The sequence below is a fragment of the Schistocerca piceifrons genome, chromosome 1, assembly GCF_021461385.2.
Source record: "Schistocerca piceifrons isolate TAMUIC-IGC-003096 chromosome 1, iqSchPice1.1, whole genome shotgun sequence".
NCBI lineage: Eukaryota > Metazoa > Arthropoda > Insecta > Orthoptera > Acrididae > Schistocerca > Schistocerca piceifrons.
Window position 1 is genome coordinate 232,862,028 of NC_060138.1, and position 14,080 is coordinate 232,876,107.

Here is a 14,080-nt window from a genome sequence, read left to right on the forward strand (position 1 = left end):
TGGACCACTTTTTTCGCTTTGTGATAGATGGCGCTGTAATAGTCACAAACATATGGCTCACAATTTTAGACGAACACTTGGTAATAGGTAGGTTTTTTAAATTAAAATACAGAACGTAGGTACATTTGAACATTTTCTTTAGGTTGTTTCAATGTGATACATGTACTTTTGTGAACTCATCATGTCTGAGAACGCATGTTGTTACAGCGTGATTACCTGTAAATACCACATTAATGCAATAAATGCCCAAAATGATGTCCATCAACCTCAATGCATTTGGCAATACGTGCAACGACATTCCTCCCAACAGCGAGTAGTTCGTCTTCCATAATGTTCGCACATGCATTGACAATGCGCTGACGCATGTTGTCAGGCGTTGTCGGTGGATCACGATAGCAAATATCCTTCAACTTTCCCCACAGAAAGATATCCGGGGACATCAGATCCGGTGAACGTGCGGGCCATGGTATTGTGTTTTGAGGACCAATCCACCTGTCATGAAATATGCTATTCAATACCGCTTCAACCGCCCGCGAGCTATGTGCCGCACATCCATAATGTTGGAAGTACATCGCCATTCTGTCATGCAGTGAAACTTCTTGTAGTAACATCGGTAGAACATTACGTAGGAAATCAGCATACATTGCACCACTTAGATCGCCATCGATAAAAAGGGGGGCCAATTATCCTTCCTCCCATAATGCCGCACCATACGTTAACCCGCCAAGGTCGCTGATGTTCCACTTGTCGCAGCCATCGTGGATTTTCCGTTGCCCAATAGTGTATATTATGCCGGTTTACGTTAGCGCTGTTGGTGAATGACGCTTCGTAGCTGAATAGTAGGCGTGCAAAAAATCTGTCATCATCCCGTAATTTCTCTTGTGCTCAGTGCCAGAACTGTATACGACGTTCAAAGTCGTCGCCACGCAATTCCTGGTGCATAGAAGTATGGTATGGGTGCAATCGATGTTGATGTAGCATTCTCAACACCGACGTTTTTGAGATTCCCGATTCTCGCGCGATTTGTCTGCTACTGATGTGCGGTTTAGCCGCAACAGCAACTAAAACACCTACTTGGGCATCATCATTTGTTGCAGGTCGTGGTTGACGTTTCACATGTGTCTGAACACTTCCTGTTTCCTTATATAACGTGACTACCCGGCGAACGGTCCGGACACGTGGATGATGTCGTCCAGGATACCGAGCAGCATACATAGCACACGGCGGTTGGGCATTTTGATCACAATAGGCATACATCAACACGATATCGACCTTTTCTCCAATTGGTAAACGGTCCATTTTAACACGGGTAATGTATCACGAAGCAAATACTGTCGGCACTGGTCGAATGTTACGTGATACCACGTACTTATACGTTTGTGACTATTACAGCGTCATCTATCACAATGCGAATAAAGTGGTCCAACTAAAACATTCTTATTTCTTTAGGTACTACACGATTTTTTTAAAAAAATGGGGTTCCTATTTAAAAAAAGGAGCTGATATCCGTTTGACCTATGGCAGCGCCATCTAGCTGGTAAACTATAGCGCCATCTGGTTTTCCCCTTCAAGCTAGACGAGTTTCGTTTTTGTAGTTTTCTCGTTTGATGCTTATTTCCTGAGATATTGGGCCCGGTCACTATCAATGGACCACCCTGTAAGGTATCGCAAAAAACACAGCACACAATACGGTGTGGGAAAACCGCTAGCAATCAAAACAGCTTCCATCCGTCTCGGATAGAATAAATACAGGCTCTGTATCGTTTTAGTCGGAATCTTATACCGTTCTTCCTGCAAATCGTGGCAAGTTCAGAGAACTACAATGAAGGCGGGTAACAATCACGCACCCTTCTCTCCAAAGTAGACAACAATGCCTCAATAACATTGAGATCTGCTGACTACGGAGGCCAGGGGAGGTGACGCATTTCATCCTCGCGCTCACAGGACCAGTCCTGGGCGGTGACAGCTGTCTGAGCAGGGGTCCTGTCGTCTTCGAACAGAGCATAACCGTTAGGCAGTGAACATTGTGCCATCGTATGGACGTGTTTTTTTAAAAAAAAGTGGTCACATAATCCTTAGCAGTAATACGACCTTGAAACAACCCAAGGGACCGATGAAATATCGCGATATGGCTGCCCATGTCTTCACCGAACACCCACCTTGCCGCTCGGGGTTGCTGCGCGGTCCGTGCGGCTACCCCCGCCGGAGGTTCGAGTCCTCCCCGGGCAAGGGTGTGTTTAGATTAGATTAGTTTTTCGTTCCATAGATCCGTGCTGAGGAGATCCCCGTGGATGTGGAACATGTTAATTTTTTTTAAGCTGAAAGAAGAATACTAATAGTATGAGTAATTACAATAAATCATCTGTTTCTATTAAAAAAACTCATCAATGGAGTAGAAGGAGTTGGCCACAAGTAAGTCTTTCAGGCTCCTTTAAACTGATCTTTATTTGTAACTAAAGATTTTATGTTTGCTGGCAAATTATTGAAGATGAGTATTTCTCAGTAGTGGACCCCTTTTTGAACTAAAGTAAGTGCTTCTAAGTCCTTGTGCAGATCATTTTTGTTCCTGGTATTGTACGTATGAACTGAGCTGTTTTTTGGAAAAAGAGATATATTATTTAGGACAAATTTCATTAAGGAGTAAATATACTGAGAGGCAGTAGTTAGTTTATCCAGTTCTTTGGAGAGGTTTCTACAGGACGTCCGTGAATTTACTCCACAAATAATACGTATTACACGCTTTTGGACTCTGAAAACTTTTGTTTGACTTGAAGAGTTACCCCAAAATACTATACCATATGACATTATGGAATGAAAGTATGCAAGCTTTTTCATTTTTATGTCCTCTATGTCTGCTAACACTCGAATTGCAAATACAGATTTGTTACGGCGTTTCTGCAGTACTGTGGTGTGCTGCTCCCAACTGAATTTATTATCAAGTTGTAATCCCAGGAATTTAAGACTTTCAACCTCTTCTATCTGCTCTTCTTCATGCCTGCAGCTCGTGGTCGTGCGGTAGCGTTCTCGCTTCCCACGCCCGGGTTCGATTCCCGGCAGGGTCAGGGATTTTCTCTGCCTCGTGATGGCTGGGTGTTGTGTGATGTCCTTAGGTTAGTTAGGTTTAAGTAGTTCTAAGTTCTAGGGGACTGATGACCATAGATTTTAAGTCCCATAGTGCTCAGAGCCATGCTCTTCTTCATACTTTATGCATATGCTGGGTGGAAACCTCTTACGGGTTCTGAAATGCATATAGTGAGTCTTTTCGAAGTTTAATATCAGTGAATTGGCTTTAAGCCATTTATTAATATCCATGAAAATATCATTAGAAGATCTTTCTAGAACTACACTCAACATACTATTTATTGCAATACTTGTGTCATCCGCAAACAAAACGAACTCTGCTTCTGGCAGTGTAACTGATGAGAGATCATTAATGTACACAAGAAAAAGCAATGGCCCTAAGATGGATCCTTGTGGGACACCACACGTAATTTCTTCCCATTCTGATGATGACTGATGACTTAATTCACTAGTCCCTTGCACTGACACCCTTTGTTTCCCATTAGTGAGGTATGTCTTGAACCATTTTGCAGCACTGCACGTGACACCATAGAATTCTAATTTATTTAAAGGGATGTTGTGGTTCACACAATCAGATGCCTTTGACAAATCACAGAAAATACCTGCTGCTTGTAATTTGTTATTTAATGAATTAAGTACATTTTCACTGTAGGTGTAAATAGCCTTCTCGATATCAGAAACCTTCAGAAATCCATACTGTGTTCTTGATAATATGTTATTTGTGGTCAGGTGGTTGAGAAGCTGCCTGTACATTACTTTTTCTAAAATTGTCGTCCATAGCGTAAGTTAGTTTAAATTAGATTAAGTACTGTGTAGGCTTAGGGACCGATGACCTCAGCAGTTTGATTCCGTAAGACCTTACCACAAATTTCCAACACCTGCCATGTTTCACTCTTAGGACTTAATCTCAGTCAGAAGTTGGAAACAGTGTGACTTATCCGACCAAATGCCTTTCTTTCATTGTCCATAGTCCAATCTGTATGGCTTTGGTAACCTACTTTCCTATCACAGGCATTTGCATTATTGATGAGTGGGTTTGTGATTCACGCTAGCCTAGCAATTCCACGCTTGTGGAGTTCCCTTCATATTGTTTTGGTGCTGACAGGTTTAGCTACTGTGACATTCGGTTCTGCAATTCTTCTGCAGCTGTTCCCCGCTTATTTTCGTCAGAATCGTATTTAATGACCGTCCGTCTCGATCACTCAACACACACTTTCGTCCCCGTTGTGACTCAGCGGATGGTGTTTTCCCTCTCCCCCTGAGTGCGGTATAAATCTTCGATTGGTGCCGGTTGAAATAGCAAACACTTCGGCTCTCGTGGTTACCGTTGCATCCGCCATATGAACACCAATAATTTGCCCACTTTCGAATTCTCTTAGCTCTGACATAATCCACTCACACATACACAGAACACTGTTCTGAGCCGGCCGTAGTGGCCGTGCGGTTCTAGGCGCTACAGTCTGGAACCGAGCAACCGCTACGGTCGCAGGTTCGAATCCTGCCTCGGGCATGGATGTGTGTGATGTCCTTAGGTTAGTTAGGTTCAATTAGTTCTAAGTTCTAGGCGACTGATGACCTCAGAAGTTAAGTCGCATAGTGCTCAGAGCCATTTGACCATTTTGAACACTGTTCTGACCGCGGCTGACGCTTGCAACGTACTTACATTGGACAGGTGCTGTTCGTGGTGAAGTACAACAGGGCAACCTGCAGGATCGGCTTGCATCTGCATCTATGTTCAAGCATGCATTTCCCGCCGCGTTTCCATACTTTCGTCCAATCCTTCTGGGTTGAGGCGTTTGTTGAAGGCAGATCAAAGGTAGGGCGAAACTTTCTCGGCGTTACAGGGGATGGGAGGATGGACACTCAGTCAAATGCACCTGTCTTCTGACGTATCTTATTTCATGGGTCTTCTAATTATACAGAATGGTAAGCAGTAGAAATTCGAGCGTGTTCCAATAGATTGTTTGATGTAATGGATGTAAGAACTTAGGAAACGGATGACAGCATGTTAGTGGAAAAAGGTGTAATAAGAAGTCAATAGTCTTCAAATGTCCGGCTGTGGTGGCCGAGCGGTTCTAGACGCTACAGTCAGGAACCGCGCGACTGCTACGGTCGCAGGTTCGAATCCTGCCTCGGGCATGGATGTATGTGATGTTCTTAGGTTAGTTAGGTTTACGCAGTTCTAAGTTCTAGGGGACTGATGACCTCAGATGTTAAGTCCCATAGTGCTCAGAGCCATTTGAACCATTTAGTCTTCAAACTACCACATTAGATCACAGTGAATTGTTGAAGTGTATTGAATTACATTTCTCGACTGCAAAAAATTCATTAAATCGCAGTGTATAATATTGCTTGACAAATGATAATGTCAGACTAAGATGTATACGCCTATTAGTACGTAAAACTAAATGAGAAGTACAAGATGAAAAAGATATTGGCTTACACAGTGGGCTGTTCAATTACTATGTATAACGGGACAGACAGTGTTATGTTTTGTACCAGCATTCACTGCTTAGACTCCATCCACCTCAACGTCTCCGCCAAGATCCTCCTAATAGTGTGCTTGAGCATTTCTCAGCTAGAAACCATACATCATACGATACTAATTAACACAGGCCTTCGAGATGACAGAATATGCTGAAAGAAGGGGCACTTTTTGACCAGTTACAAACCGAGTGCATCTACATATCGCGTAAAAATGTTTGAAGTTACCTACGAAATTTCTACCATTCCCATGTTATCTCTCGCTTTAAGCAAGTTATTATCGAAACGTCAAGAAATACGGGATGCAAATTGCTGGCAAACAGATTTCTTTACAACAGATGATAATAATGCCAATTAAATCAAACTTTCGAGAAGGTGTCATACATATTATTTTGCGAATACGTAGAAGGCAATTTTTGTTTCCATTTGCTCAGGAAAAAAAAACAAAAGGGGATATTCTATTCATGTGCTAGTAATATCGCCACTGATCTCTCTTAAACAACCACCAACCTATACGTGATACGCTGTAGGTGAAGCTCAGGGTAGTTTCGATAAGGCCTCCCGAATCTATCTATTACACTTGTATAACCAGAGCTTAAGCTCTGTCTTCAGTAAACTTGATTTCAAGGAAACTATAAACACTAGCATTCCTTCCTTCTGTTACACACAACAAATTGCGAAATACCAACGCGTTGGACGAAAATAGAGCGCTATATATATATATATATATATATATATATATATATATATATATATATATATATATATATATATATATATATATATATATATATATATATACAACTCACGAACTCTTTCGTTGAAAAGATTAAAGCTCTAATTTCTCACAATCAACAACAGATAGCAGTAGCTGTGCGATAAGTACTCCAGCTGTAGTGAAAGCAATAGAAAAGAAAGAGATATCTCCTCGAAGCTCCGGATACACCATATCGTGTCGATATAACCGACCGCGGCGCGCTAAGGACGATTTCTGAGGCGACTCATCTTACACACTCCAGCCTAATTCGTCCACAATGCGGCTTGTGGTTAACATGAATGCAGCTTTAACAATAGTGCTGTAAGGTACTGCTTTCTGAAGCGCTATCGCGCCTACAGTGACTATCTAGGCCTGCGTTCAGGGTCTTAATAAGACTTAGTAGCCAGTCGCGCATCTCAGAAGTCACTCTCATCGTCAGTGTCTGAGCCACTGTCACCGTTCCCTGTAATCTGTGTCGCCACAGCCCCTGTTGCATCCGTCATCATCCTTCACCTTGTCGTCGTCCGCCTCCATAGCTGAGTGGTTCGAGCTCAACATTTGCCTGCAGTTTTGACGACCTTAGACTTCAGCCAGGCGTTTGACCGGGTCTATCAATCTTTCCTTACTGCTGTCCTCCGCCATTTGGGTTATGCAGAAGCTATCGTCGAGGTGGTTACCCGCCTCCTGCGTGGAGCGATATCCCGGATGCTGTATAATGGTAGGCGCACACAACCTGTCCTGATCAGGTGCTGAATGCGACAGAGGTGCCCCCTGTCGGCGCCACTGTATGCCTTCGCCGTAGAACCATTTTTATGTGGTCTGCGACAGCGACTGTCGTAGATGTCGCCAAGTGGACATCGATTCTGCTGCACCCCCTAAGCGGACGATTTCGTCCTTTGCCTTCGAACTGCCGACGATACCCGGGCAGCGCTTGCTTGGGTGGCGACCTATGAAGAGGTGTCGGACAGCACTCGTAACGTACGCAAATCGCTAGCAATTTGTATCGGTACACGCTTGCCTCAGGGGAAAGTCCATTCGCTCAGCGTGACTGATACCTTACGTTGTCTTGGCATCGACTTCACGGCTGCTAACCTGTTTCGGACTACGGCGCTAAACTGCAGACGCCTGCAGCAATGGATGAGGATTGGTCTTGATGAACATCGCCTGCGCTCCCTTGACCTCCTGCGACGTGCGCACTATGTCAATACTCACATAGCACCGTGGATCCCTCACGTGGCGCAAACTCTTCGGATCCCGCACATCCTGGCTCGCCACATGTTAGCTGCGATGGTTTCCTTTGTTAGCCAGGGGATGAGCTTTGAAGTCCGCTATGAGTCCCTCACCCTTCTCCAGGCTCGGGGGGTGTGAGTCTTTACCATGTTCCAGATAGAGCTCGGGCCCCTTTCTGTCAGTTCACAGTCGGTGACTTGGCGGCGTTGCCCGACGTGCCTTACCAGCTTATTGCTTGACGCATATGCCACGGCCTCGTTGGTCCCTCCAGTGACGTTGTCGAATACCCCATCGACCTATCACATCGGACTCTCTCTCTCTCTCTCTCTCTCTCTTAACAGCTATATTTCTGCCTCTTTGCCACTTCTGCGCTTGTTGTCGACAAAAGTGGTCTACACTGAGATGCGACTGGACCGCGCTGCCAGTGTGACTGAAGTACCCACACTCTAGGTGGGGCAATATATTGCGGGCGATGAACGCCCCTTTTCTTGACACTACTGCACGCTCCGTGTGGTATGTCACTGTCAACGGAAAACCACCCACCTCGTCTCCATCAAGTTCACCTCACCACATCTCTGCTTTTTGTCGCGTGTCTGGTACCGGACACAGATGATCATTGCTTCTTCCGTGGCCGAACAGTAGATGTCTGGCACATGGTACACTACCTGCAGAGGAAGACTCACTCTGTAAATTGGTTCTGTGGCCTTGCAGTTCGATATCTTTTTGCAGTTGGCGAGAAGAGTGTTCTCGATTTCTGGACGTACGCGAAGGAACGACATTGTGCCAGTGTCTGTAATCCAAAGTACAGGCAATACTTTTGCAACTTCCTTTGGAGTGCTTTCTACTACCCCCATGTAATTGGAATGTTCCCGCAATGAGAAGCTGATGTGACCTGATATACTATTTTTGGATTTTTGATATGATCTCTAATGGTATTCCGCTTTATTTTTGAGAAGATGTGCATGGATTTCTCCACAGCTACGAGTGGTTTCATGGACTCCGCTCCAGGGTAAAAAAATTTCTTCTCTGTTACATCCATTTGATACCCTCTCTCCCCCATTTCTTCCCTAGTTTCTTAGATTAGGTAGAATTTTTGGGATAGGCGTAGTTAAAGGCCAACCCTTGAAGTGGCACAGGTATTACTTCTTTAGGGTCAAAAGTGGCAGTGCCAAATAGGCCTTTTTTGTGTAGGTTCCTTTATAATCAGGAAAGTGAGAAGGTAAAGAAAAGAGAGTGGTCAGCCCCGCTGAATGCATTGCAAGGTGGCCCGGGTTCGATTCCCGGCTGAATATCATTCAGCATAGTTGCCTGTTATCTAGATCAAGTAAAGACATTATAATAGAATCCACTGTATTAATTATTCATTCATATTTATTTACTGTGTCTTTATTGGTGAGCAATTCTAGCCAACGCATAGACAATTAGACTCCACGACTGCAGTTAGAACTCATTATTTGCAGCGAGTTAGCTGCTGGGCATGAAAGCAGACATGTGTGGCTCGACCCTGCGGCATTATCGAGCTATCCTTTTTAAGCCGAGCCGTGCATATATCAGTTCTCTAAGGCAAGAGCAACATCAGGTAAAGTCGCAATTGGTTTGCTCGTATGGAAAGCTGGTAAGAGAGCAATTACTCAACAGAATATCCCATTAGGTAACGTCGAAAGTTCGGAGACGACAATTGCTTGTTTAGCATGACACTGTAGAAATTGAATAGCTTGTCCACAGTCTCGACCTTATCCCAGTGGATCACTTTTGGGTTAAGTTAGAACGTCGACTTCGCTCCAGACCCTAACATCCAATGTCGCTATCTTCTCTAGTATCGATTCTTGAATGAGAATAGGCTGCCATTGCTCCACAGACATCCAGACACATCACTGAAAGTGTTCCCAGCAGAGTTCAAGCCGTCGTACAGACGAAGAATAGACTCACGCCGTATTAATGTCAACTTATGGTTGTCTGAACACTTTTGTTCGCGTAGTGTTCATATATAAGAAAGAAACAATTATCTTAATTTTAATGATGTTTCTGAAACCAGCAAGCGTGACAGTGCTATAGCCTCCTGTTAATGTTTCCCAGGTGAGGGATTTGGACGCATATGGGATTGGTAAGGAAGCGCAGTGAGGGGGGACGTGATGTGAATATTGGGAAGTATCAAGAGGTTGGATGTAGCGCTAGGAGGCGAGCAGGATTGCTGTCTGCAGCGAGAGTGTAAACTGGAACCTACATCTGGGAGTGAAACAGATAGGTTAGCCTGTAGTTGGTAGGATGAGTCTATTTCGTGAGTTATTTCATGGTTTGGAAGGGAAAGTCGACTGAATTTCCTCTGGGAAGGACACACAGAATGGGGACATGTTAGGAATGTGGAACGTGTTGATACAGATGCCATAATGCTCAAGGACTGCGGGTACAATGCATTGCTAGGAATCGATTTTGCGAGATACGTAGGACTGACATAGGTATTCTAGTTTTTGAAAAGATGTAGGATCTCTTATGAGCCAGTGGTGAGAAATTTCTGAGACTGTTTCATTTCGGTCAATCTCTGTTTTCTAAAATGTGTGTGACAGGTGTCACACTCCACGACCCAATATTTGCTGGTAATGTCACATAAGCAATGCATGAATTACTAACTCACTGGACAAAATGTTACCTATCCTCTTATATGAACATACTGGTGGCTTTGGAGAGCTGTAGATTGTACAGAACCGGTACCTGGCGGTCATGTGACTCTCCACCCTCCACAAAGGAAGTAAGTCATGGAGCGGTGTGTATGTCTCAGACGGTTGTATGGAATCAGCACAGCGAGCTGGATCGACACGAAGACATGACAAAATGAAAGAAACAAGCTGTCGTGTTTGCACATATCCATGGCCACACCGTGGATGTTATTGTGCGATTTTCTGGTTATCAACGCGGACTGTCCAACGCGTCTACAAAAAACGGAGCACCAATCGCAGCTATGTAACATTGCGTTAGAACTGTGATCGTAAAAACAATCCAACTGACAGGATTGTCATGCTTTCTCAATGACAATGTCAATGAGTGTTCGTTCATCTCCTCTAGTATCCGAACTATCACTGCGAAGGGAACTGCACTGCAACGGACATTGTTTACCTTGTGAAAGACCATTACTCATAGTGGCATATATACTCGCACATCTTCAGTGGTCCAACCACCATAGAAACTGGACAGTAGCCGACCGAAGGTGTGTGGTAGGGTCCTCTACAACAGGATTTTGCCTCTTTTAAAATGATGCAAAGTGTCGAGAGCACAGACGGTCCTATCTGGTGGTTAACTTGCAGCACACAGAGGTTGCATTACAGGCTGCAAGTGGTGCTTTGGGAGGTTTTGGGTGTTTTTACTACCATGACTTAGGCCCAATCAATCAGTTAACATGAACAAGGATATTAATTTGAACATTCTAGGTGATGCTCTTCTTGACTAACTCTCAGGCATCATATTAGTGTCTCGACTGGACTGTAAATTACACTACTGGCCATTAAAATTGCTACACCATGAAGATGACGTGCTACAGACGCGAAATTTAACCGACAGGAAGAAGATGCTGTGATATGCAAATGATTAGCTTTTTAGATCATTCACACAAGGCTGGGGCCAGTGGCGACACCTACAACGTGCTGACATGAGGAAAGGTTCCAACTGATTTCTCATACACAAACAGCAGTTGACCAGCGTTGTCTGGTGCAACGTTGTTGTGATACCTCGTGTAAGGAGGAGAAATGCGTACCATCACGTTTCCGACTCTGATAAAGGTCGGATTGTAGGCCATCGCGATTGCGGTTTATTGTATCGCAACATTGCTGCTCGCGTTGGTCTAGATCCAATGACTGTTAGCAGAATATGGAATCGGTGGGTTCAGGAGGGTAATACGGAACGCCGTCCTGGGTCCCAACGGCCTCGTATCACTAGTAGTCGAGATAATAGGCATCTTATCCGCATGGCTGTAACGGATCGTGCAGCCACGTCTCGATCCCTGAGTAACAGATGGGGCCGTTTGCAAGACAAGAACCATCTGGACGCACAGTTCGACGACGTTTGCAGCAGCATGGACTATCAGCTCGGAGACCGTGGCTGCGGTTATCCTTGACGCTGCATCACAGACAGGAGCGCCTGCGATGGTGTACTGAACGACGAAGCTGGGAGAACGAATGGCAAAACGTTATTTTTTCGGATGAATCCAGGTTCTGTTTACAGCAGCATCATGATGGTCGCATCCGTGTTTGGCGAAATCGCGGTGAACGCACATTGGAAACGTGTATTCGTCATCGCCATACTGGCGTATCACCCGGGGTGATGGTATGGCGTGCCATTGTTTACACGTCTCGGTCACCTCTTGTCTGCATTGATTGCACTCTGAACAGTGGACGTTACATTTCAGATGTGTTACGACCCGTGGCTCATCCTTCATTCGATCTCTGCGAAAGCCTACATTTCAGCAGGGTAATGCACGACCGCATGTTGCAGGTCCTGTACGGGCCTTTCTGGATACAGAAAATGTTCGACTGCTGCCCTGGCCAGCACATTCTCCAGATCTCTCAACAATTGAAAACGTCTGGTCAATGGTGGCCGAGCAACTGGCTCGTCACAATACGCCAGTCACTACTCTTGATGAACTGTGGTATCGTGTCGAAGCTGCATGGGCAGCTGTGGCTGTACACTCCATCCAAGCTCTGTTTGACTCAATGCCCAGGCGTATGAAGGCCGTTATTACGGCCAGTGGTGGTTGTACTGGGTACTGATATCTTAGGATCTATGCACCCAAATTGCGTGAAAATGCAATCACATGTCAGTTCTAGTATAATATATTTGTCCAATGAATACCCGTTTATCGTCTGCATTTCTTCTTGGTGTAGCAATGTTAATGGCCAGTAGTATACCTGAGCTCAATCTCACAGAAAGTGTCTGGAAATACCTGTAACATATTAATGATGAGTATGCTGTGAACACTCCTGACTTCGAAGATGACAACATCCGTGTTCAGAGACCTGCTCACATACATTCCTGGGCTCCTCATCATACTGCGGCTGGCCGACTAAACACTCCACTGAGAGTGTCTGAGGCTGTTTGTAACAGCGGGTGAAATTTAGCAATAAAATCCCCGTAATTTGGAAGCTTTACTGGATGCGATCACAAATGAGAACTCGGTCTGGATATGGCACACCTGAAGAAGCTCGCGGACTCCCTTCCTCGCAGAATTGAAGCCATTATCAAGACTTAAGTGGCGGTGTGCTACACAGTATCAGCGTGGTGTCTCGAGAGGGTGAGTAATGCCTTGCACAGCGTGCTTACTAGGGAGGGGGCGAGACCTGGTAGCGCACGCTGGCGTGCCGCAGCGCGTGCACGTTGTCGTAGAGCGCGAACTGCCCGCTGGCCACCCGGCGGACGGCGTGCTCCGCGTCACGCACCAGCTGGAAGCGCGTGCCCACGCGCTGGCTCGCGCCGTCCAGGGCCGTCTCGAAGAACTCGCGCTGCTGCTCGCTCCAGCCGCCGACGGCGATCGCGCTGGCCGCCAGCTGCTCCATCGTGTCGATGGTCACCCTGCGGACAAACGTCGAAAGCGCTGCCGACTCGCGCCGTGTCATCAAGATTGGAGATCTTTCATGTTGTTGTAATTGTGGTCTTCAGTCCTGAGACTGGTTTGATGCAGCTCTCCATGCTACTCTATCCTGTGCAAGATTCTTCATTTCCCAGTACGTACTGCAGCCTACATCCTTCTGAATCTGCTTAGTGTATTCATCTCTTGGTCTCCCTCTACGATTTTTACCCTCTACACTGCCCTCCAATACTAAATTGGTGATCCCTCGATGCCTCAGAACGTGTCCTACCAACTGATCCCTTCTTCTAGTCAATTTGTGCCACAAGCTCCTCTTCTCCCCAATTCTATTCAATACCTCCTCATTAGTTATGTGATCTACCCATATGATCCTCAGCATTCCTCTGTAGCACCACATTTCGAAAGCTTCTATTCTCTTCTTGTACAAACTATTTATCGTCCATGTTTCACTTCCATACATGGCTACACTCCATACAAATACTTTCAGAAACGACTTCCTGACACTTAAATCTATACTCGATGTTAACAAATTTCTCTTTTTCAGAAACGCTTTCCTTGCCATTACCAGTCTACATTTTATATCCTCTCATCTTCGACCATCATCAGTTATTTTGCTCCCCAAATAGCAAAACTCCTTTACTACTTTAAGTGTCTCATTTCCTAACCTAATACCCTCAGCATCACCTGACTTAATTCGACTACATTCCATTATCCTCGTTTTGCTTTTGTTGGTATTCATCTTATATCCTCCTTTCAAGACAATGTCCATTCCGTTCTACTGCTCTTCCAAGTCCTTTGCTATCTCTGACAGAATTACAATGTCATCGGCAAACCTCAAAGTTTTTATTTCTTCTCCGTGGATTTTAATACCTACTCCGAATTTTTCTTTTGTTTCCTTTACTGCTTGCTCAATATACAGATTGAATAACATCTGGGAGGGGCTACAACCCTGTCTC

The 14,080-nt window shown here is 45.0% G+C and overlaps 1 protein-coding gene across 1 annotated transcript in view; it reads right to left on the minus strand.

Moving 5' to 3' along the window:
• The window catches only part of LOC124803415, a 129,470-nt gene that overhangs the window by 46,311 nt on the left and 69,079 nt on the right, over positions 1 to 14,080 (minus strand). The window contains exon 7 of the mRNA XM_047264635.1: positions 12,860 to 13,108. Within this exon, the coding sequence (XP_047120591.1) occupies positions 12,860 to 13,108 (249 nt within the window). The remainder of the gene's footprint in view (positions 1 to 12,859; positions 13,109 to 14,080) is intronic.